The sequence below is a fragment of the Zonotrichia albicollis genome, chromosome 4, assembly GCF_047830755.1.
Source record: "Zonotrichia albicollis isolate bZonAlb1 chromosome 4, bZonAlb1.hap1, whole genome shotgun sequence".
Lineage (NCBI taxonomy): Eukaryota > Metazoa > Chordata > Aves > Passeriformes > Passerellidae > Zonotrichia > Zonotrichia albicollis.
In genome coordinates, this window is record NC_133822.1 from 55,704,162 (window position 1) to 55,731,048 (window position 26,887).

General features: G+C 37.8%; 1 protein-coding gene across 3 annotated transcripts in view; it reads right to left on the minus strand.

Moving 5' to 3' along the window:
• The window catches only part of PDZRN4 (PDZ domain containing ring finger 4), a 228,605-nt gene that overhangs the window by 75,314 nt on the left and 126,404 nt on the right, over window positions 1-26,887 (minus strand). Inside the window, exon 1 of one of the 3 annotated variants that reach the window (XM_074539850.1) lies at window positions 19,796-20,148. The exons of the other annotated variants lie outside the window; for them this stretch is intronic. Within the exon in view, the coding sequence (XP_074395951.1) occupies window positions 19,796-19,864 (69 nt within the window). The 5' untranslated portion in view covers window positions 19,865-20,148. Of the gene's footprint in view, window positions 1-19,795; window positions 20,149-26,887 lie in introns of those variants that run through there. 3 annotated transcript variants of the gene reach the window in all.

The window sequence follows — 26,887 nt, forward strand, 5'->3', positions numbered from 1 at the left end:
ATGGATTCAGATATCATATTAACTGAATATCCAAACCATAAACTATATGTGCTCAATGATCAGGAGAAATCCAACTCAAAACAACCAAAAAACCAAACCCCAAACCCCTTGCTCTTCTGTACCTTTATTTTGCAACTGCAAGTGATGAGAAGAAAATAATTAATTAACTTTTATAGCAGCAATAACAAAACCCGATCACACAATAGTAAAACCGGAATCAGAAAATTATTGTATTGATCCTGAAATGTGTGAAGGATTGGTCATTGCTGTAGGTTACCCACAATCTGATAATGCAAATTTTGGCCATTTCATCACACTGTGCAAACATGTCTTACATGCTGCTGGGAATTGTCTGCAATCACCAGCTTTCCTAGGAAAGATGAAGCCATGAAAATTCTTAGGTCTAAGGCTCTTAAATGCTTCTCAGCTCTCTTCAAATGTTGTTACCTTGTCTCTCAACTTCCACTTGTAATTTTCAGAAATATTCCAGCAACAAAGTACCCCCAAGAGAGTAAGAAATTAAGGACCCCTTATAACAGTTACCCAGGTGCTCTACTAATATTTACCACCCTTCCACCTTTTTACACTTTACCATGTAATTTTTTGTAATGCCATCAGCTATTATCAGCTAGTGGAAATACAGAGCATATAAACACATATGAACCAGACATATAAAAAGTGCCATACACATGTGTTCAGGAAACTTAATGTCCAAGGAAAACGAGCAGGGAAATAAACACCAGGAAGAAAAAAGGACACTAAAGAAGGCAAAGGTTATTTATTAATTCAGGGTGTTCTTGTCTTCTGTGTCTGAAGACCAAGACCACGCATTGTAAATGGATCTAACATTCAGGAATATGCTACAAGTCTTCTATGTTCTGTGTTTTTTTCCATTGCAAAAGTATGATCTGTAGATGATCTATAGATTGGGGATCTGGTGGTAGATCATAACTTCAGTGGAAGGCGAAGCCTGCATTTGTCTGTGGGTCATGGATTTTTATATTCTTTGCTTGTAGTACATAAAAGAATGAAATATGCTTTACCTGTATGATCTCTCTCAGACATTAGAAGCAATTTTTTTTTTCCTGGGGAATGAAGCCTGAAGAACAAAACATAGCACAATGTGCATTCAGTTTTATTTCACTGGAAAACATTGAGCTTGTGGGAAGGGGAAAAAAAGACAAAAAAACAGACACAAGAAAATCTCTGATTTGGGCTAACTTTTTATACTGCGTCTTCAAGAATGTTACAAAGATTGGTCTGATGATGTGTAGATGCTGCATCTACAGGCATTACCTATGCAGACAAGCCATTAATTACCATGCCCTTCATTTGGCACTTGAAAAAAGTCACAGAATGTAAATAGGAAGGCATGATATATACCATGAGGTCGGTTCTGTCTTGTATTTTTCCTTTACTTGTAGACACACTTTAAAGCTCAAAGAAGCCTATTTTAGCAATCTTGCCATTAACTTCCCCAAAGAAAATAAAAGCAAGAGATGGGCAGCTCATTATTCTTTAGGTTTTCTTCTTCAAATCTTCAAATTTCCTAACAACCTTTCTCCCATACAGTCTACTGCCACCCTTAGATGTCATTGAAACAACGTTAATATTTGTAGCCGGGTATGACACTCAGCCACCAGGAGCAAAGCTATTTGGCATTGTAATGCAAATGACTGCATTCATCAAATGAGCTTTGTTAGTTATTCATTGTACTCCTTATCATTCCTTTCCCAAAGCCCAGTGCCTCTGCATTGTGCACGGAGGTGTGTCCACAGCAGCATCCCGCTGTAAAACCCACCCTTATCAGGCAGAGCAGGGTGCCACCCGAGTGACCTGCCAAGTCACTGTGTCCCCTCTCCTTCCCGCACCCTTTTGTGCCCAGTGCTGCTCTTTGTCCTCATCCAGGATCTGTCTCTCCCTGCTCAGATCATTGTGCCAGACCCTCTCCCACAGCAGAAAGGATGATTTGCAATGAAAGAGACTCTGGAGAGATGGGTAATTCCCTCCTTCTTTTACCCCAGATCCTCTGAAATTGACTGCACCAACCAACTTTCTGCAGGGTTGGGCTTTTAGAAACTATAGCAACAAAACCACCCCAGCCCCTGTGTGCATTGTGGCAGCCCAACAGGCTTGCACAGATGGAAAATGGTATTGACAGGTTTGGAAAGGGACAGACATGGACTCTCATGCAGGCAGACACTGGGGGCTTATTTTTCATTAAATCTTTCACTGCTTAACACAGTTCAGCATACCATTCTGTACCTCCAGAGAAAAGCTTTTGGAGGATGGAGCCAGAGATTAATCCCTCTGTAATTTCTACTGCTGCTGGCAGTACTAACTGCCAAGGGATTTTGGGGAAAGATAATGGCACTGTTAACTCGTAACCTATGTGTAAAAGTGGTTTTAATAAAACTGGGATGGTTGAGGCCCTGTCAATAACCACCATGCACCAATTTTATTGGATGTAACAGATGCAATCTGTTTGATGTGGTACAGGAGGCTCATCCCAAAATGATAATTAATAGAGGTTGGGGAGCCTCTCAAAAAATTGCCTGCCACAACAGCAAAGCATCTGGGACAGTCAGTTTAACCTGTAAAGCAAAGATGTAAAAAGAGCTTATGTATAAAATTGTATTTTACACTGCAGAAAGATCCAGAGCAGTAAGAGGACTGGTCTGGACATTTCTTCAGTGTAAAATGCAATTAAGCAGGGTATAAAAACCTGTGTATAATTAAGCTAGTTTGGAATGATTCTGCAGATATTCCATAATTAGTGTTTGTATAAGAACAGATTTTCTGTTTTGCAAGAATCAGCAGTTGATTGTTAACCTGAGAAGATGCTGATACCAGCATAATTATTTTTACATATACCTACCCTTCCATGAAAAGCTAGGTTAGAGACAATTTCTCTAGCCAAAAAACAGGTCTAACAACACAAGGCATAAGAAATTGTTCCCAAACAAATCCAATTCTATTTTCCTGTTTATCTTCAGCACAGTTGTTCTTTTTTATTTTGGAGTGTGGAGGGGAAGAGGTAGAAGCACTGATTTCATATTCTTGGCACTACATATAATCTTGAACAAAACTTTCCTTTACATTTTTTTCCCCTGGTACTTCCTTGTCACAGATCAAGATTACTCTGTTAGGCTGATGGATGCTTTCATACTATAGTTAGGATAAACAGGGTGACTAGAATAGTATTATTATCTGCCCTGTGTAATGTACTTACAGATGCTTTATGAACCAAGTGCAAGGTTCCTAAATCTTCTTGTTGAAAAAGAAGAGTGCACAAAGATTTGAAGAAGTTAAAGGCTAAAACAGGAACAGAATACTAGGAATTTATCAGTGCAATAAAGAAAATGGGAGCTATTTAATACCCTGATACAGATTGTTTTCACTGGAATCCTTTATGCTTCTGGTCATCTGTTCTCTCAAATTTTCAGGAGCCCTCTTATCTTCTTGAATGGAGCAAGAGTCTTCATTAATGGTAACTAAAATTAGGTTTACTCTAACTTCTTTTAAACTTTCTATGCATTTTCTGTGCCCAGGTGGTCAAGAAGGCCAGTGGCACCCTGGCATTTTCAGCAATAGTATGGCCAGCAGGACTTAGGGCAGCAACCATCCCCTGGTACTCAGTGATGCATGTCAGATGCTGTGATCAGTTTTGGGCCCTTCACTACAAGAGAGACATTGAGGCGCTGGAGTTTTTTCAGAGAAAGGCAAGGAGGCTGGTGAAGGGCCTGCAGCACAAATGCTGCATGCAGTGATTGGCAGAGCTGGAGGTGTTTAGCTTGGAGGAAAGGAGGCTCGGGGGGGACCTCTTGCTCTCTACAACTTCCTAAAAGGAGGCCGTAGTCATGTGAGGATCGGTCTTTTCGTCCAAGTAACAAATTTGCCCTGGGGGTTTAGAAAAATATCTCCACAGAAAGGTTACTGGGCATTGGAATAAGCTGCTGAGGAAAGTGGTGGAGTCATCATCCCTGGAGGTATTTAAAAGAAGTGGAGCTATGTCATTCAGAGAACTTGGTTTAGTGATGAATTTGACAGTATTCAGCTTACAGTTGGATTCAATGATCTTAAAGATCTTTTCCAACCTAAATGCTTCTATGAATTTATGAATAGTCAATATTAAGGAATCAGCAATCAGTTTCTAAAAGCATCTCCTTGACTCTGATAATATCTGCTGTTATTACTAAGTTTGTTCCCATTTATGATCTTACCTTATTATGATTAGGAAAGCAGTTTTAATGTAGTAGAGAATCAATTTACAATAATGATAAAAAATACAGCCTTTAAGGCATGCCTGTGTTAGCCCTGCTATGCATTTTTACAGAGTTTCTTTCCTTGTCCTCTCATCTTTTTCCAGTCATGGAAAATTCACCACCATGTAGAACACCTTCCAAAGCTCAGACACTTTTTCAGGCTCTTTCTCTAGGATATCTATTGACCTTTATCAGGAAAAAAGTGTCAAATGCCCACTGTCACCTTCAGTCAGCTGCCAGGGGCTGGAGATGTAACAGGCTTCATCCCTACAGCTGGTTCTGGTGCCACAGAACTAGCACAGCATTTCTGAAAGATCACTCAGGTGTATCTCAAAGATACCACTTTCCAATTAAATTTGGTTGGCTCAATCTAACAGGGTTTAAGACTGAGTTGTCCACAGAACACTAAGAAAATTTCTGAAACTGCTTGAAATTCAATTGTGACAAACAGCTAACTCTGGATAAGGGTCTTTGAAAATCCTGGACAAAAAGACCTGAAAACAGGAAAAGCAACAATATAGAGGTAGAGAAGCACACAAAACGTACTCTGTCCAAAGCCAACAACATACTTTGCATTTGTATAAAAAACACTGACTAGAACAAACTACTTATCAACTTGTACAATATTCATCATGTCTGTACCAACTTTAGCGACTTTTTAGACTACACATTCTACAGAAAACATCACCACTGGAGAAACATCTAGGAAAAAGGAAATGCTGCTTATAACCCTGGTATACTGAATTATTAAATGACACATAAAACAATCTAGTTGCAAAATTTTAACCCTTAAAATGAGATGTAAACATATTATAGTGCAGAAAAATCTAAAGGTGTGCTTTCTGCAATGCTTTTCTCTTAGTAGAGGAAAAAAATCTTTCAATTGGCCACAGACTCCATAGCACAGAAGATTAAATTTCAGTAGAAAATTATCAAATCAGCAGAAAATAAAATTGATCGTTCCCATGCATACTGCAAAAGCAGTATTTTACTGAAAAGACTGAATACCTCAAATACAACATAAAAGCTTGCCATAATGACAGATAGTTCTATTAGAAAAGGTACTGAGTGCATAATTAACCAGTGCTAATACCTATCTGAATATCTGAAAAGAAGAAAAATTTATTCAAGTGGAATATAAACTATTCATCAAAGCTGGGGGAAAAAAGGGAAAAAAATAAATTGCCACACTGAAAATATGCACTAGTCAGGCTATGTTTATGATCCCCTGACAGAAATGTATAAATAGGAAAAATTTACCACTCATTCACTAGGGGCTAATGAAGCAGAACTAAGATCACACGTTCACTATCACTCAAGTAGAGAGCATTTGCAGCTTCTCAATTTTATATGGAACTGCCTGCTCAAGTCACACATTCTGTAACAAAGGTCATATTTTTGTTTCAGTCTAAACAGTAAACTGTAATTGGCTCAGAAGTTTCATTTTTCTTAAACTAATGTTAATTTAATGAGTATTTTCTCCACATTCCTGGATATAGGTGATGGAGGACTTTGCTTTCTCAGTTTCCGAGTATCAATCAGTTACATATAGTAAGGCATAAAATGTAATATTTAATTGAATTTTCCTGTTCTGTAAAATGACTTATATTCTTCAATAAACAACCACAGCTCTAAAAGTTTGGATTTTTTTACAGCAGTTTACAAAAATAAGGAAAGTCAATCCTGCTATGTCCATACAATCTAAGCTACTGCAACTATTTAGTTGCAAATGTGAACACAGTGTGTATCAACAATTTTAAAAAATGCTTCTTGAGCTAAAGTACTTGTAAAGGACAATCAGAAGTTTATACTGTGTAGAAAGGTGCAAGTAAGGTCTAAATTCTCAAGCAACAGCAAGTTTCCAATCCCCGAATGTTCATTTGGAGTAACACAAGCTGCATTACTTTGCAGCCAATAGAGGCATATGGACAATATTCCTGAATATACTCTCAGCTTTGAAAGTTGTAACACTTGCAACCGTAAACATATTTCTGAATTTTCAGCAGGATCTTACTCTGATCTGTGTCAAGTAGTATTTTCTAGAAGCTGATTTGCGCGTGCACACTACAGCACTGATTGTGAATGAAATATAAACTGGGGAGATTTGAAGTACTTCCCATGAATTTACTTTCTCAGATGTCCTAGCAAAAATGCTGCCCTGCAGTTTTAGCCAGGTGATCATCCCTTGTACATTATTTCCTTCCTAACTTATTTACACAGCCTATAATTCACTTAATAAAGATTTGAGTGTGTGAGGTATTCTGTGAATAAGAATAATGTTTATAAATCTATAAACAGATTTAAAACTACAGGCCTTTTTATAAGAAGAGGAAAAAAATTGTACCATGTGATTCCAGCAGCATGTTAGGAAAATATTCTCTGGAGTTCTGCCTCTGTTCTTCAAATGGTTCAACATACTGCAAATCTATAAGAAGGATAACTTTTTTCCTGATCTAAACATAAAACTCCACTACACTTATAGAAGTATCCTTACTGGAAGTTTTAATTCGGCATATTGTTTTCTGTAAGTATGCAGACAACTGAAAGGACAAAGAGAAAAATATCTTACAGCAACTGGACATGCATCTTTGACTTCATTCTGCCTACAGTTGCATATCTGGAAAGGGATGACCAACACAGACCTATTGAACAAAGGTAACCATGAGAGTAGTTTGCTTATGGATCACCCTCTGATCCCCCAAGAAAAAAAGAAAGCACAGCCAGTGTCACATCCTGCTCAGCAGAGGCCAGGGTGATCCTGGCTTCCTTCTGCATGGGCTGAACAAAAACCATGCAGGGCGAGGCAAGGCAATGCTGTGCTTTCTTCTCTAACAGCAAGGTAAAAGACTGCCCACTAGGAAGAACAACCTACCCCTGGAACATTATTCACAGTACTTTAACTGAGGATAGTAAAGTTTTTTCTCCAGAATGGTGTACATGCTACTAATGCCAGTGTAATTGGTATTATTCAAATGACTTTGTGTGTGCTGGGGAGTAGAAAGAAAGCTGGTCAATCAAAATTCAATAGTTACCAGTATTGAACACATCCATACCAAACATTGCAAATCTCTCTCTGGAGGAAGAAAAATAGGAACCATAAAAGACCTTTTGCTTGACACGGCTTGAGGAACATTTCATTTAACATCTTTTAATTGTTGCAGAGGCCCAAGCAACACCACCTGTGGTACTCGAATTTTGTTTCACCAATGAACAAAGATTGATATGGTAGTCAGAGAATCAAATTAGAAGGAAGAGACAGGAGTAAATATTCTGTCAGTGTTGTTCAGTGTTCCTGTGCAATAAAAGGAAATCCAATTGTCTCATCCCCACTCTTGCATTCAGATTTACTACAAAAAAAAAAAAAAAAGATAAGTAATTCTCAGTGTCTTCAAAATCAAAAGTGTAGGAATAGCAGCTTTTCTAAAAATCTGTTACCTAGAGTGGATTCCAACTAAAATCTCCTGAGGCATGGGAAAGTGGAATGCTGAGACCTATTCTTTCTCAAGTCATACTAGAAATCAACAGCACTACTATTTGCATGATGACCTTTCTGTATAGTGCTAAGAACTGGTTTTCCTTGGCAACAGAATTAATTAATTGGGACCTAGTCCCAGCAGCTGCTGCATTCACTGCAATCCAGATGGGTAAACGGAAATTTCTCTCCCACTTCCAACCTATTTCATATCCCACTGAAGACACATGCATGGGAAACCATTTTTGGGGTGCAAATTTCAAAGCATCAGCTACCTGCTGCACACTTCTGCAGGGTGCATTCTTCCACAATCCCTTTTCCATAAGTCATCTTAGCACAGAGTAAAAGAGAGGCAATATAAAATTTATTCCCCTGGGGTTACTTGTTCAAGTGCCTCTAAGGCTAAGGGTGAGAATGTGCTTTGAATAGTCTAGAGCTGTCCTGTCAATATCAGAGTACTAAGTAGGATCTGACTGCAGGTCCACTGTATTTTTGCTTAACTTCTACTCATTTCAGGAGTTAATAATCTGTAAAAAGGTTATTGTAAAATCATGAATCCACTCTCAGCTGGAGGTCAAGTAAGTAACTAAAGAGAGAAGAGACCTCACAGAGAAATTATTAAATTAAGATTCTTAAAGTCTTATTTGCCGATTTTAATCTTAATCAAATTCCTCTTCAGGAATTCTAGATGGGAACAATTGTCTTTATAGTAAGCCAAGTGAATCCACTCCCATCCTAAAAGTATTATTCACTTCACAGTACACCATCTGCACACTGAGAAAAATGTCGGACAAAGCAATATGCCTTGAAGACTATCAGCAAGCTTTAATAATTACACATTATGATGTAAGAAACAGTCTTTCAATACTCACAACTCTCTGAAGCATTTCCCAGCCCACAAGCCAAGCACACTTTTTGAGCTTCAGACAGAATACCCTACTAAGCCTGAATTAACAAAGGATTAATATCAAGACAAAGTCTAAGAAACCCAAATTCCTTGCACAGAAATATATGAATCCAGAACATGTTTGAGCTTTGGATGGAAATAAACTTTAATGCATCTGAGTACCACGAGGAAAGGGAACAGAACTGCATACAGCACTTGCTGAAATCTCTACAAGAACATAAGGGAGCCTAAAGGGGTCCATTATGTTGCATTTTGGGGGCATGCAAATGCCCATAGTCAAAATTCAAATTTGAAAAAAAAAGAAATTACAATCTCATTACTATGCACAAATGGGAAAGAACTGTTGGCTGCTATGTTGAGAAGGCTGTCATAATTCTATAAATAATCAGACATACTGATCACTTGGGAGCTTTTCCTTCTGAATTCCCTCTGTGTGTTGCCTTCAGTTGTCAGTAACTATGACATGTGTCCTCTCCATCGAGCTGGCTAATGGCCCTTGTCTAACTCTGAAACATTGGACTAGCACTTTGTGAAGCCATCTCTATCCAGGAAACAAAGATAAAGCCAACACTACAAAGTCTTTTGAATTTCTAGTCCACCATTAATTTCCCTGAAGAACTTAAGGTAAGCAAGCACTACCCACCAAGCAGAACCTTGTGACATCCCACAAAAGTGCTCTCCCAGCACACCTGAACTGTGGGCAAGCAATAGGTTAATCCTCAAAGGAAAGGCTCAGCCTAGTCAAACATGCCTCCATCCTTCCCTAAGAGGGCAATTCAGGCATGGCAGCAATATCTCGCAGGCAGGATTACCAGAGGCAGTTGATAAATCTAAGAGAGTTTGTATGTTCACTTATTGTCACAAAATTAAATGAGAAAATATTGATGCAAACTTACTACTCTCAATATAATATTGGGAAAAAAACCCAACCCAAAATAAGGAATCCACTGCTAATATTAAAATAAAGTAATATAGATAAGCCTAGAAATAACTGTTCCATTTACTCTAAACAGCAGTGGAGTCTCATTTGCTCTTTCAAAGGCATAATCAGTTGAAGGGCACATTTTTCTTCTTTGTTCTTTCCCATCAATTTTAATAGGTGCAGAACATCAGTCACATGAAATGTAATGGGACAAGAAGATGAATGAGTACATTTGAAGCCACTAGTCACAGGACAGAAAGCATCCTGACAAAGTGACACCGGCAGCATAGGGTTCAACAATAGAGCCTGGACAATATTTAGTAAGTGAAACTCCAGTGCTACATGATTTGGTATTTTCTCTCTGGACAAAATCCTTTCCCTGACACTATTCATCATATTCCTACAAGTCAGGCTTTCAAAGACATTCTCCTTCTGAACATGACCAAATGACATTTTTAAATCAGGGAAATACATAAATCTGGGGACAAAGAGGTCATTTGGAGATAAATTGGAATGACCTCCTATGTTAAGAACTTCAAACTACTTCATCAAGAAGGTTTTAAATGGTTTAGTAAGATTCACACCTGAAATATGAAATATATTGTGGAACTGACAGCAACAGGACTTTACTACTGATGAAAAAATACCAAAATCCCCCTGTTTCTACTAGGATCTGAAGAAAGCAATACCAACAAATTAACAATTAGAAATTCTTTCACACTAAAAAAGCCTCTGATGTGCATACTACAACGAAATACACGAATAAAAAACCAGCACATCCCATTAGCTGCCTGTGAAGTAGTTCTGGGAAAATTGTAATGAAAATTCATATCAAAATTGAAGTTTAATGTACAGTGAAAGAAAAAACAGTCATCCAACAAACCTAACCAAACCCTTTCTGTATGTTGAGGAAGCATTGGAAATGCAGGCAGGCCTACACTCTCCTGTAATGATCCACTTGTGCTATAACTTTACCAAAAAATGCCAAGTGGCTCCATTCAGCCCTTTACTATGGTTGTTGTGATCACTATCATTGTTATTAGGCAATGCTAAGTCAGTGTCTTCTTTAGTCACTTGCCATGATCTCTACAGGTAATTTTTTAGCTTTAAATAATACTGAACTTTACACCAGAACAGGAAAAGAGAAACCAGAACCTCTTAACATATACCCACAAGAGAAGGAATTAGAGCCAGACCTGCAAGTCCCACTGCTGCACCAAGTATATATATATATATACACTATACCTCAATATACTCCAGTCACCCTTCCAGTGGTATGCAATATCCAGAAAGGAGAAAGACAGATTTCGGCAAATTCTCTTAAACAGGGCAAAATTCCTCTCTAGCAGCACAATATGCATTGATGGTGAGTGGTGCATTCTTTTTTTGTCAAATACCTTATTGGAAGTTGCTTACAGCTACTAAATCTGTTCTTGCCAGTTTGCTCCTCTCTCACAAGACAGAGACTGCTTTCAAACAAATCTCTACAAGTGTGCTGGTCAATACAATTTCACATAGACAGGAGTTCCCCCTAGTAAGTCACGTATTTCAGAATGGGAAATCCAGAGAGAATGGAAATTCCACATTAAGAGAAGTTCTGAGATTTCTCAAACAGTACACCTAACTCTGGGAAGAGCAAAACAATTTTAGATAAAGGAAAAACTTGACTCACTTTTGGCTTCCAAATTTCATACATGAAATAACACACTGTTTCACAAAGTCTTGTATATGTTTCAAAAGTTACTCAACCTAAATATTCAATTATGATGATATATACATAACATCCATGAATTTCTGGAAATTTTTTCCCCATGTTTTTTCTGTAACTCCATTTTCAAAGAAATATCTAAATTTTTAATGAAGCATTTTGATTTTGATGAAATTATATTCCTTAGGGACAAACAATGTAGATACCACCCACACTTACTGTATTCTTCATTTATAAACTTATCTGTCTTCGTCTTTCCCAACTGTAATATTAGGCTACATGACAAATTCAAGTGAAAGACTATATTGTAGTGGAATACTTTCAGCAACTTTGACTTCTGAGAATGCATTCCAAAGGCTGAACTTTTACTAATAATCAACCTTTTCTTCCATTAAAATTTATTTTGAGCTGGCAGTTCATATGACCTGGGATATTATGAGGAATCTGAATATTTCACATTCTAGCCATGGGGAAGTAGTCAAAGATCTGAATAATGATTGTTCCCTGAGCAGTTTTCCCTGCAAATTCATCACTATAATATGCAAAAAGCACATTAAAAAGACAATCAAACATATAACACAGGTCAGTCAATTGCTCTGTTATATTACAGGTAACTAAAAATAATCCGTTTCTCTGCTTATATCAATTGTTGAGTCCTCATAAGGATGTAGCCAAATCCACCCCGTCCCATGCTCCCTGTGGTCCTCAGGACACAGGTTCTGGCACTGCAGTACCTATTTCTGACATTACAGAGCAATGCTGCCAACCACAGATATGCAGAAGAATATCAAACCAGAGTAACACTGGTTCTAAACATTATCTATTAAGTTCATCCCATTTCCTTTCAAATTTCATAAAGTGAATTATTAAACCTGATTGGAACTTACAAGTTTTTCTCACTGATCATAAATGATAGTGCTACTAATGAAAAGTAGTTTTTACAAAACATTATGATTTCAAGAACTAGGAAAAAACCCAAACAAACACTCCACACTCCCCCTCCCAAATACTGAAAAGTATGAAATAAAAAAAGAAAGAATTCTCCAGCTAGGTGAAGAACTCAAAAACTAAGTTTTATCTAGACAAATTAAAGACACTTGTAGGCTTTTTGCAGATTAAATCCTCTCAGGTTCAACTCTGACATTAATATACCTGAAGCACAGGAATTCTTGTGTGATGTGGTTTGGAAGATTACTTGTTCTACTGTGCCTATGTTGTTTCAGAGGTCAAATGTCATGGCTAAAATCTCTAGAGAATAACTATTACCATAAACATTCAGAAGACAAAAAAATTAATGTTTGTTTTGCTGCACTTTGCTTATCATCAGGGTTTGTTTTTTTCAGTTAAACATATAAACAAACAAACAAAACCTCCAACTGTCATACTGGAGAAGAAAATTATGTACTATTTTTTCCACCAGAGAGAAGAATATGTAAAATGTCCTAACTTCCTAAAAGTTAAACAATAAAAACTCACAACAGTGGGAGTCATGGAAGTCTACATGATCCTCTTATGCAGGAATGGCCAAATAGTCACCCTGCTCTCTGCCTCTCCACATCAGTATTTTAAACTAAAATACAAACACTTGAAGAGGAGACTTTGCAGTGCATTACATATATAAAGACAGTATAATTCCATTTCTAGGTCCAGTCCTAGAAATAGCATACAAGTATTTTTAAAATTCTCTTTCTTTTCCACTATTTGTTATATTATAGATAACCTCTGAACAGCAGCTGATTTAATATCCTCTCTTAACAGACTCAGTTTTGTTATAGTTATTGAGCAAAGTAAAACAAAAGACAAGCTTATTGCACAAAAAATAGAAAAGTAACTATCTTCAATGCAACCACAAAGTAAGGTATCAAGAGTTATCAGCACAGAAATTCTTAAATTCTTTCATGTCTTGATATTTTGAGGTGATGTTAGCAAACCTGGAAATCTTCCTGCACTTGAAAAATAAAATCTACTTAGGAGTGTCATCAAACTACTTTGCATTAAACTAAAAGAGGAGAAAAGCCTTAGTGATTGAAATTACCAGTGGGTTCAAAGTTACAGGGTTGACAGAAAAGCAAATACTATTACAAAAGCTCATGCCATTTCAAATTACATGTCAAACATAATCTGAAGCTAAATAGTCTTAAAGCCAAAGATCCAAGAATTTTTCAGTATTTTTTAGAAATTATTTTGATAAGACCTCAACAAATCCCTAGGGGTGGAAAACTGCTAGTTTTCACCAAGCCCTGCTGCATTCATCCCCAATAAACTTTCAGATCTTGAGAGAAACCTGGTGAAACAATCTACTGTCAGTTAACCCCACATCCATGGTGGATTGTTTGGCTGACATTTTAATGCCCTTCCTCTTCAATGAGCCACAAAAATAAAAACCAAAACTGAACCTCTAAAATATACTTCTTTTTTGACAGAATGCTCAAGGTAGCAAGACTGGCTTCATCACATCACTGATGTATAGAACTCATATAAAGATACATTTTGCCATAGGCCTAAGGATTATATCCACACCAAATCACATCAGGAAGAAAGCCTCAAGAAAGGATGGCTCTGTAACAATGTACAAAAATCTGGTAATTAGAAGAATCCTAAAACCCCATTGCTAAATTCAAGATGCAAGGAACAAACAGTAAAATGAGAGAGAAAATCATGCTATTCAGTACCTGAACCACTTCTTTTTAAAAATTTTCATGGCATTGCATGTGGAATTGTAGAATCAAAGAATATCCCTGCAGATTAGAGATATAATCTCAGTATAGCTTTTTATAGGGCCTGTGTTGTACTCATCCCCTGAATTCTTATCTCACATACTATTGTCTGCTTTCTTATCTCAGGATGACTCTTTCTTTATCTTTCCTCTTGAGGTATGCACAGGAACTATAAGCCTTTTACAAGACAGTAAACAAGGACAGAAAATGAAAACTTGGCCTCAATGAAGTCAGCAGTAACACTTCAGAGTTTGCTGGATTTTACCAGAAAAAAAAGTTTTTTATCATTTCTTGGTTCAAGATAAAAAATAATACTTAGCTACTTGGCATGTAATTAAGGTGTCATGTTCAAAAGAATGACCAAAAAACCTCCTGCTAACAGGTTTACGTTTTTAGAGAACCAGATGACAACCTCCTTACGTGTGCAGTTGTATGCATGGATGTCTTCTCTACAGCCACTACCCAACCAGACAGCCAGAGCTGGTCATTTCAGGCAGCCTGTGTGTTCCCAAATCCCAACCCTCCAGGACTCCTCAGGGAGCCTTTACATCCAAACAGAGCTCTGTGGTAAGATCCTAAAGTCACACAAGAGGCGACCTGAAAGTGTCTCTTCTCTTTTAGGCAACTGGCATGTGGTGACCCAAAGCCCAGAGCTGAGGAGTGGGTGCCCAGGGCTCTGGGGACAATTACTGCTGCAGCCAATGTTCCCTGCATCTGTGGCACGGTATCCAGTGAGGGAGAGTGAGCTCCTCTACCAGGAGCAGGTTGTTAACAAGGTCAGGACACTGCTGTTTCTTCCTGACCCTGCAGAAACATTATGGCAATGGGATTATTCTATGATTTAATTTCTATTGCTTCATGCCGCTTAATTATTGGTGTGAAGGAAATAATCAAGGAAACACGAGAACCAGGAAATCTGTGCCTGCTAACCACAAAGATAACCTCTTATCTAAAAGAGAAGTCAAATTTTTAAACTCATTTTTCTGTCTTTTCAGTTCAGCAGAGGTTCTTTAAAGAAATGCCAAGAAAGTTTTTAGGACATGGCTAGAATTGTATGGCAAGCTTTGCTTGATTACATCTTAATATTACATTACTACTATGAGACAGTGCATTTTAGAGGGGAATTACATAAAGCAGATCTCTGAAATTGTTCAGTTAAACAGTACTCCTGCAAGTTTGTTGACTTTTATTTTTGAACTTTTCAAATAGATAAATGAATATTCAGATGAGCTACTTAGAGAAAAAAAAAAAGACTCAGGGGGTTATCACTTGTTTGTTTAAAAAATTTAGAGGAGCAAGAAGAAAAAGAAAGGTAATGAAGTAAGATCAAACCAGATCTACTTTTGCTACTGATTTAATTAAACTCAGATAATTCAGCTAATTTCCAGACAATTAAATTCAGATTTTTTTTCTTTCATATTCTCCAGAGGTAAAACTGTACTGCTACAGAATTTCTCATAAAATGAGAGCTTAGACAGAAACCAAAAATGTGTTTCTGCTAATGCAACACAAGCTGGTACTTTCCCATAGCTGGTGAAATTCATGAGGGGCATTTGGAGGTGGCATTGATATACAGCAAACAAAGTACACAAAAGTAGTGGCAGGTGTCTACAGAAAAGAATGAGAGATAATGGCAACCCCCACACTGAGGAGTTGTCATGTAAATACCTCACATGGCATAAGGACCAAAAGAGAATATTAGTGGCTGAAGGGGGAAAATCAGTATTGCATCATCCAGCTCCTCAATTCATCTTTGGAACAACCCCAAACTTCCTCAAGACCAGAGAAGGCAGGTCCCAGTGCTGGGGAACACTGCTTGGCCCCAGTCCTCCATGTTCCAATGCCAGCTGCAAGCAGCATCTCCTGAAACTTGCAGAAATGCCTCTGCTGTTTCAGTGGGCAGCCTTGATGTCTCTCTTGTGAGCAGCTTTGCGTTTGAAGAGCTGTACCACTAGAACTCCGTACAAGTAGCCCAAGGGATATCAAAATGAACATAAAATCAGAACTCTAAAATGATAAAAATTTGAACTTTATAGTAATTATGGAAACCAACATGAGAAGCAAACAGCATAATCAGTCCTCAGAGGATTTAAAAATGCTGTGAGCAAGCTCTACTATTATCCCAGGTCAAATGTGAAACATAAATGTACAACATTCCAGTTTTAATCCCAGGTCCACCACTGGCTTTGTGAGCCATCTGAGATAGCTCCTCTTTCCCTTCTGGCTTCTCTCCTTTCTCCCTTTCAATTCTATGCTCACCTGAGCTAGATCTGCTTCTTAACATGCAACTCATAAAAGAGGTTTGCACCATTCTTTGGTTTACTTCTAAAAGCAGTGTTCTCTCTCCAGCTTTTGCCCACTTTTCCTGGGTTAACTCCACATTTTGAAAACAAAGCACAAAAATTCAAGCAAACAGAAATGGTTTTATGACAGCCACAATATTCTGAAGAAAACCTGCATTTTCTTGAGTCTCAGACAAGGCTATTGAAGATTACTGCTGATTCCCTTCAATCCTAGACATATTTCTCTTATCCTTTCTGCTAAATGGGAAGAATCCTCACCATGCTGTTAACAAATGACTTTAACTCGCTTCTTTAACCCCTGCAGTGGCAGAAAAAAATCAGCTGAGTATGGCAGAGGTCTGCTCTTAATGGACATGAGCATACACCAGATCCCACCCTCTCTAAGTGACTTGACATAGACTTCCTGGATACACACTCATTAGCTCAATCCTGCTTATACAGCACACAGGAAATAATATTAAAGTGCTCCACAAAGTAGTATGTAGGGCCATAAATTTCAAATTCAGACATCTTTCATTTCTGCACTGGTAGGCATATGGAGAAGAGGACTTGAAGGGGGTATGCCTGATACCTTCCCCCAGTGAAGCCAAGAAATAAACCTGAGCCATGCTGAGGACTGGTGAAGAGGCACTCAGAAGCATGAGGGTACTTCACCAATGCACAGTGGTATCTCAAAAGCTTTCCTTCTTAAAATATGACTATTTGACTTTTTATTTTGATCCCAATCTGCACATGCAAAACACAGTTATCTAAATAAACATATCCATCATACCAGCAAATTATGGTTTTGGACATGGCCCCCATGGTCTCTGAACTGCTACCAAGCAAAAGACAAGTCTGGAGTGAAGGAATGGGGGAAGAGTGAGAAATTATACATATTCTAATGATGCCTTCCTTTTCCAGCAGCTCTTCAATAAAAATCCCTGGGATGCTGAATCTGACCTCACTAAAAACAGTCACAGCAAACCTGCTCCACTGCAAGCATTTGCATGGTTTTCCTCTGCAAACATGCTTTCCTTTGTTTACTGTATTTTTAAGTGTATGAGTGCACAGACCACCCACAGTATCAGGTAGCCCAGCATGGGAAATGTGGCAGATGAGGCTAGGATTGCTTCTTTATATGAATATAAATTAATCTATCTGATCCACATATGCTAGTGAGCCGCAGCTCATCCTCAGTCAATTCATGTCCCTGACAGGCTAACTTGTCCCAAGCTCTCCAGAAATCATGTAGATGAAAGAGCCCAGCCTGTGGTATAGGAATTACAGGACTGGAGAGTTAAAAAGGGATTTGCAAATCAAGTAGTAATGCCTGCCTTGGCTTAATTTAATTTATCATATTCTACTGCTGCTCCCCCCCTCCCAGCACCAAATCAGAATTGTACACAGAAGCAGTTACGGTGTGAGACACTACCTGATCTTTACTGCAGCACCTGGTTTAAAATATGCTCAGTATCCTTTGGGCTCTGACCTGCACACACTGAAACAAAGATAGGGATGAGTTTACTGATGAACACAGGATGTGGCAGTGAGCACACTAAGTCATTTCTCTGCTCTCCTTCTGCACCTTATCAGTGACATTTCCCTAACAGCACAAGATGCAGCACCAGGCTCACTGCATTTCAACTCCCCAAGGAACATCCCTGAGATCCTCCCAGGGATAACACTTTATCTGGCAAGCACCAGAGTAAAAAGTGAAAGCATTAGTTAATTTTGTACCTTGGGTGCTCACATCCACTGACACTCCAACTCAATAGCAGAAAAGACAACAGATAGAGGGAAGAATTTCTCTTGAATCTCTTAAAAACCCCACCTCACAACATTACTGCAAGGAAACCAGACACAGTCTTTATCCCATACACACACGCAGCCCTTTAAGAAATGTCTGATTCCTTTCACAGCAGAACCTGCATTTCTTATTCCCTGGCACAGAAATGCAGACACTGACCTACTCTACTCCATTTTACACTTTCAGATCAGTTTGGCAATCCAGAGCTGGGGAGAGGGAAAGGGAAGAGAGGGAAATGTGCTGCTGCTATGCTTTTCCCTGTGCTGTTGCTGTAAGAAAAAAATGATGATGGGATTACGACTAAATATTGAACTAAAGGGAAGTGTTCCACCTAGAGACCATCTTCATCAGGCAAGGCAATGGGCATGCTACCTGCAAACAGACACTCTTTTAGGATTGAATACACTTGCTGGTTCTGTGGTAAAAAATGATGCAGAGGTATGGCCCCCAGTAGTAATTAACAATGTTAATCTTCTTCTTCCTCTCTATGGTGATAAAAAGAGTCATTTTTATATTTAATTAATGCAGAGGATCATTCTGGAAACTGGCTAATGAGGCTCTGATCACATTACCATGAAAATGTGCATTAACACCACAACTGAGGAGGCTGCTTCATGTGTAGAGAATCCACTTTGTAATTAGCCCACTGTGAAATGAATCACGTCAGGAGGAACTCGGAGGGAACCAGTCGGCACTGGGCACTTAGCTGCTGCTGTGCCAATAGACCACCAACATTCTAAGCTGTTTTTTCTCCCCTGCACTGCCTGTCAGCAGCAGTGCAGTCCAAAACTGCCAGTGCTCAGCCTCTATCAAAGGCAATGTGTCAAAGCCAGAACAAATTATAGAGAGGGAGAGAACAGATGCTGAAAGGCACTAAACTTTAGTATGCGTGAGTCTGCTATGCCAAGAGGAAAAAAAAAACAAACAAAAAGCTGCAAATCAAATACTGATTCAATAGGATCTGAGCAAAAATTATGGGCTATTATGGGGAAGTACTTGTTTCGTCTTTTCTCATCTTATTCTGAGGGAGCTGGGAGCAGAGCAGCAGCAGACTGCTACTCTGCTGTGCACTACACTGTTAGGATGCTGAAAGAGACACCAAAATACCTAAAAGGGATTATGATCTTTGTTTAGCAGAATACAGAAAACATGCAATGAATGAACGAGCAGCACACCTTACCCATGGAACCCTGTTGTACTCAGTACCTGTTTAAAGGTGACAACACATTTCAGAATTATTCCAATTTTAATTAATTAATCTGAAAATTTAACACACTTCTCACCCAGCACAGACATACCATAAAAACTTCATTCCTTAACTTAAAAATACCTGAGATCACAGACCTAAGGCTTTCAGAGGCAGCAGAGCGATTTATCTGAAATCAGTCTTATTACCCAAGCCAAGGGCTCCCTTAAAACATCACCAACATGGTTCAATGAGAGTGCTGCTATATGACTGACATCTTGGCAGAAGATGCACAAAAATGTTAAAAGAATCCCACAGGAAGTCATCTGAAGGGGGAGTGGCATACGAGCAGAAAACAACAGGCACCCAAAATACTAATAATTACCAATCTCCCCCCAAACAATTTCACTAGCAATTTTGCAAAGGACAGAAAAAAGGCAAAGCAAAACAAAAGCATCTCTACTTACTGTCTGTAAAGCACACACATTTTTACTCTGGAGATGCTGGCAATATCCTCTGCACTCACCTGTGAAACTTCATAGAGCAGTTTGTAGTGCTCCTCTCTCTTCTGAAAAGTGCACAGATTGCAGCCCATCCTAATAAGCAGCACAAGAGCAAAGCCTCTAATTTCCCCAGCACTGAAAGGCAAATGCACTGACGGGGAATCACCCTCCAGACTTGTCTACTGTTTTTCATCAGTCACTCGAGCCCCGGCGCACAGGCACTGTTAGCTGGGAGCACAAGGCAGGGCAGCGCGTAGCAGCATGCTCTTCTTCCCTTTCCCTAACTATCTTACACTCACGTATACACACACAGAGTTTCGACTCAGTTCATGGCAACACTCCCCCTGTCTCTGCATCAGTGCACATGACTACACAGATTCCCACTCATGAATATTAATAGCGTCTCATTGATTATTTATGACAGAACGTGTTAGCAGGGAGGGGTGTCATAGCTGCTGCTGATGACAGATGAATATTCACTAATTAAGCAGCAAATGTACTGTGGTTAAACAAAATTCACTTGTGTCAATACCAACTCTGTTTATTAAGGTTAGAGAGACTAAGCTGCATGCATTTCACCCACACTCATCTCAATTTTTTCAGTAATTGTGAGACTAATTCATTAATGGAGGTGGGAAAAGCACAAGTCAAGTCTTATGTTAGGTCTCCACCTTGTGCAACAGGGATCACAGAATGCATTTAAAATATTTGTAAGCATTTTAGGAGAGTGCTTGTGAAACCTGAGCTGATGTTGCTAAAAATTTAAACTAAAGAAGGCAGAAGAGAAAATTAACCCAGATGGCTATACTGATAGCTCCAACTCTGACACTGCCAAATTTAGCCAAAATTCCACTGTACTCATAAAAGGCATAATTCCATAACAATTCATCATGCATATGTTGGATATGTGGAAATGCAGGTGTGCATGACCTGGTGCTTTTTACATATAGACACACATTTTACTGTTTAATAAAAACTCTCATATTCCAGTCTCTTTCTTGCATGTATAACAGAATAATTGTAACTATAGGCCAAATTTCTCAGAAACTCAACAGATACACCCCCTCAGACTCCCAGGTATCAAAACTATTATTTTAACATATCATTATATACAATTTTACCATTTGTAAATTAGATTTTAATAGTGCCACAATTCTTAATGTGTGTATAAAGGAAAATTTAAAATTAAACTAAACCCACAGCTTAAATATTAAGGCCAATGGAAATAACACTTAATTCAAGGCTGACATTAATTCCCGTATTGTACATCATATAATCCAGTGGTAGTTATGCGAGATAAAAAGCCCAAGCCATAACAAAACAGGATAGAAAAAGCAAAAATTGCTCCTTTTTTATCTTTACTTTCTCAGCAACTTTGCTCATTAAGAACTATATCAAGTGCTTATTTAAAAATATCTTTAATCTGGAGAGGAAAGCAGGTGGAATCCAAAGCAGAAATAATTACTTTAAAACCAATGAATTCAGTTAGTTAAGATTAGCACTGGGCCCTAAAGAGTTTTATTTACTAAGAAATTATGTACAGCTACTAGTTTTTTGGGTTTAGTTCCCTAAAAGTGCTTTGTCAAATATTTAAAATCAATAACAGTAAATTATTCTAATGAGCACTAATTGATAAGAAATTGGCTTTGCATCTAGCAGCACCTCAAACATCAGCAACACCGGGTAGCAAGCAGATCAACAATCATGTGCTGCTTATCAGTTCAGCCCCTTGGGATATAATAATCCGATTTTCTGGGCCCTAATTTTACCTAATAGACAGGATGAGAGCCAAGCAGAGAAACATACAGGAAAAACTGGGCCATTGCTGCAAACTCTGCATAGTAGTAAAGTTTGCTAGAACCTCTAGGTAAATTATAAATAGGTTGAGACTAAATCTTAATTAAATTTCGTCTCCTTTAATAAAAGTGCGGAGTCAGGATGAATCTAATAATGACCATTAACAGAGCAGGCTCTTCACATACCAGCTTCCAGCAGTGCTCTGAAACAGAAGAGTAAGATTAATTTTCATTTGGTGGAAGAACCTGAGCAGGAAGATTTGGTTATGAAATCCCTCCAAAGTCCAAGGATTTCAAAGACGAACCATCATCATGGTTCATCATTGTTGGAAAGAATCAGCCTCTGTTCCACTCCTCCATATTCACATGAAATGCTGTTCATGCTGAGAGGTTTAAACCCATGTAGCAAACATCAACTCAGTCTTTGAAGGTTTCTGTATTGTAAGGTGCAGAAAGATTCTCAGATGTGTAAATTTTGAACTTAAGAAAGTCAGATCAATGAACAAGACAACAGCCATACAAGGACACCCATGCCATCTTTTGACGAAAGTGTTCTCTTCTTCCACTGACACAACTTCCTTCTCTGACACATACACAGTTTGAAAGCTAAACTACATTCTTGAAAGGAAACATTATTTACCTTAGTATATTTTCGATAGTTTCTTAAAATTAGTTCTTAAAATATCAGGGGAAAAAGGACATATTATTACAGGATTCCAGTTATATATAAGAAACAACAACAACAACAAAAACCAATAGACGAAATAAGCAATAGCAAGCCACAGCTAAGCTTTCAGCAGTTTCCTCTTACAGTGTCTATTTTGTTCTTTCTCTGATTCTTTTGTCTACTTCTCCGGAGACAACATAAGCTTGGCCATTAATTTATCAAGTGCCTGCCCTCTGCTCATACAGAGTAAAAAGGTTCTGTCTTCTGCTTCTGCAACCACTAATGGGCACAGTCTGAAGGGCTGAATAGATTTATTAGAGAAGGAAAGGGGTACTCCCAGGTTCCTGAGCTCCATCAAAATATGCAACTTTGATCATCTATGTGGTCAAAATACAAAATTTTATGCTGTGTATTACAATATTCAAGGCAAAACTTGCTAGAACTATAAACTAAAAAGAGTTATGTGAAGTACTTTGGTCAAGTTATGTGAAGAATTTGATATTGGTAAGAAAACAGTTTCTTTCTTTCCCTCTTCTTCATTTTTATTGCCCTCCAACATTTTGTAGCTAAAGGGATCAAAAAGGTACAAAAACATAATCAGGTCACTCTTATTTTATATGTAATTCATAGATATTTCAATAATTCAATGCTTTTCTTAATTTTGGAGTTCTCTATGATCATTTCCTACAATTAAATCTTACCATAAAAACTAAAATCATAATTTACAGTCAAAACAGCAATCAATAATGCAGAAGGATGGAGTTTAATTTTAAGAGAGTTACAACAAAAATTGTTGACATTTTCAAACAACATGCCCTTGTTTAGATCCCCTAATTAATTTCAAGTATCTAGGAGATTACTTATATTTGGTATAAAGTTACCTCATTGAGGTACAGCAATGCCTAATTATAGGCACCCATGCTTGAATATTTATCATTACAAAAAATTCAAGACAATGACACTGCAAATTAAAGGCCACTCACTCCTTAATATCTTCTTTATCACACACTCAAAGACACATAATAAAATATAACGTTCATTTTAAGTAAGGATAATGAAACTGTTGGTCCAAACTCAGGAAGTGATGAAATCCAGGGAAGTATATGTGGAATTCCAAGTTTTCTTTGCAAGCCCTTGAATTCACACTGTCCTCCTGATGTACCAATCTCACAGCATTTACTATATAAATTTTGAGGAATTCCCTGAAAACTGGCTCACAGAACAGATGGCAATGCAGTTTATAGTCTAAGGGCTGCATAGCTGTAAAACAGAAGTATCACAAGAAAAATGAAACTGGAGAAAGCTTTTGCATATCCCCACTGTTCTGAACAAAGGCCTGAACTCATAAAGTTTAACCTCAGTCTGGGTAGATCTTTTAGTCCATTGGGATATTTAATGGTTGTAATGAAGCCTCAGCTGTTGGAATCAGGTGATCTTATGCATCAGTCAGTTTGCGTATTAGAAAAACAAGGAAACTTCCAGACCTATAATTGCATAGAAAAACTTAAAAACCTTGCATAAATATAACCCAAAGACTCAGAATTTGCATATAAGCTAGCTAGCTTGAACTCTAAAATAACATAATGCATATATGAACCAATGGGATAAATTAAGGTGCAAACTATGGAAGTACAAAGTCACTGAAATGGGCTTACGCTTCAATAAAATGGATTTTTGCAAATATAATATTACCACAATCCCTACAAGATACATGAAAACCTTACTCAAAGTAAAAATGCTGTATATTTTCTACAGTCATCAAACCATACTTGAAAAAGCATGAACATAAAAACTAAGAATTTGTATCTATGACAAAATGTAATATTCTCTGGAACGTTAAATTAGGAAAGACATTTGTTTAATCTCATATCCTTTACCACAGCTACCAAGATTTCATGCACTGGTCAAAGTCACAGCAAAATTAAAGGTGGCAAGAGAAGAGGGAGAACATGGAATTCCTATGTTCTGTATTTCCCAGGAGGACTGTAATTTCTCTGAAGACTATTTATTTCTGCCTGACTGTAAATCAAGTGGCTCCATAAGTGGAATTTTCCATTGCCTAAATCCCTGTCTTCCTCCCTGGAAGGCAGGGAGCACCCATAACATCATATTACACAAGCCCAGTGTATTGATATCTATTGATTGTTTTCCCCATCCATGATTAAATTGAAAGGGGAACTATGGGATCCCATGGGATTTATGGGATTCCTTGTCAAAAATGCATATACCTGTCTAAAGGGAAATGGAAAGCAAGCATATGAGGAAAACTCTCTGCCACGATTGCTTACAATACAAGTTCTACTTGTTCTTTTTATTCTATACAGGAAAAAAAGGAAACAACCCCTCTGTTTCAACCCATTTATCTATCAATACAATGTGAATGAGCTGGCTAGCATTCTTTGGGAAAAGCACAACTCCTTTACCACATCTACTTCAGACTGCTCAGAAACTTTTTGTCTCTTTTCTTTCTCAAAGAATCATCCAGGATATTTTTTCCCCATGGTTTTTTACTCTGAGTGGCTTCCTTATCACCCTTAAACTGGTGTCATAATAATTAGGGAACTGTTGCAGAAAACCAAATGATGCCTAATACTGAACTTTAAGGCCTTAGCAATACATAAAGATTAGTGTCAGGACTTGGTTGACATCTTCTAGAAGGACCTTGACTTTCTCTTGACTTTCTCCATCTCATCAGTTAGTTACAAGGAAGCCATCTCACACAACTTCATGCTTTTTAAACCATATGATCATGTGAAACCAGGCTGATGGATCTCAACGGCACTGGAGAGTTTTAATGCTATGGAGTACACAAAGTAGAATTACTCATAAATAAGCGATTGAAGTGATTTAAAGGAAACAAGGATTAATCAGGATAGTGATTAAAGTGTATGAACAAAGTTCTGGGGAAAATGCTCTGATTATAGATAAATTTAGATGTGAAGTCCCATGTCAATAAACATTAAATAATGCACTTAGGGAACACTGCTAAAATATTCAGTCATGGTCTCTAAAGTAATTATATCTACTCAGAAAATAGGTTTGGAGTTGTGGATAGTTTCCTCCAATTGCCTGATGGAAAGACTAACAATGGAACAGGAACTATTGAAACTGCACAAACACCAGAAATATCCATATTTTATCCATATAGCCAGCAGTCCTGGTCTTTCCACCATTTAAAGAAAACAGAAGAGCTATGAAGCATAAATGAGAAATACAGATAACAGTTCACTTTCTCTGCATCTTCCATCTTTGTATGTATTCTCCTGATACAGAACGCATTCCTTCTCACATTTCATGATGAAATAATAAGATGATACATTTAAAACAGTAAAAGAAAGTCTGGATTTTTTTTTCCAAGAAATTTGACAGTGGAATGCATTACCTTCAAGGAAACAAAAAGCAGAAAAGGGTTCAAAAAGGTATTAGACAACTTTACAACAGGTAACTGTTCACTAGTCATCTACCTGCCTAGCAAGCTCAGAATTCACCAACTCCTGGGAGCTATAAGAGATAGAACAGCTCTGAGATTTCTCTCCATGGATCCCCTTGCTGATAGCTTGCCTGTGTTTATTATTTTTCTCTTTGAAAATCTAATATTGGCAACAGGATCTTTTACTGTTTTAATTCTAAAGCTCCAAATTTACCAGTTCTTGCACAAAAAGCTAGAATATCTCTTTAACTGAAAGTTCCTTGGCTAATGTTAGCTGCTAATACAACATAAGAGTCCAACAGCATTAATGATCACATCACTTTGAACTTCAAACACATCTATAAAAGTACATTTTATTGTTGTCCTGATCAGTTTCAAAGCTTTTCAAGTTATATCTGTTTCAAAATTAAAAAAAAAAAAAAAAAGGATTTTCCTCAACAGCTTAAGATTCTATCTGAGCTTTTTCATACCTGTGTGGGAAATAAAGACCATTTGGAACTGAGATATGCCAAGTTCAGGCCCAGATCAAATAACGGCAAATATCAATGAAAAGCCTCAATGAGAAACTGAACTCACAGTACAAAATTAATTCAAGGGCTGAACTGCAGAGGACAAGAGCAGTGGTGAGGAACTCCTCTGTTCTTTCCTCTGATACCTGCATCATTAGAAAAGCTCTTCCTTTTTACATCCTTATAAAATAAGTAACATCAGCCTTGCAAGGGCATCAATTCAATAAGCTTTTTAAGACTTTACAGAGCTTTTCAAAGAATGTGTTATGGAGGGCCGTTACACCCACCCAAGCTCTGCTGAGGCCACCCTTGCAGCCACCAGCACTCAAATTAATTAACATGTCTTGTGTTGTTTCTCAATTAAAAGTTTTAAGTTTTATACAGCTAATCCACATAGAAGTATAAAATGAAAAATTACTCATGACAAAAAAGACCCTTTGAGTGTAAGTGCCATTAGTTCAATAAATCTACAAGAGTAGTAGACCCGAATATTTCAAAAGTAAAGATGCTGAGAAGAACAGTTTGTCATGAATATGGCACAACCAGTGCAGAGACACATTTAGCAATATGGACACGCCACTACTCACGTTCAAAGTTCATACAAGTGGCAATCTGAAAAAGGTGTCGAGGGATACAGCAATAAAACAGATAATTCTGTCTTACCCCATATAAATGGCCTACTGTGCCCTAGAAAAATACACCAGGATTAGGGA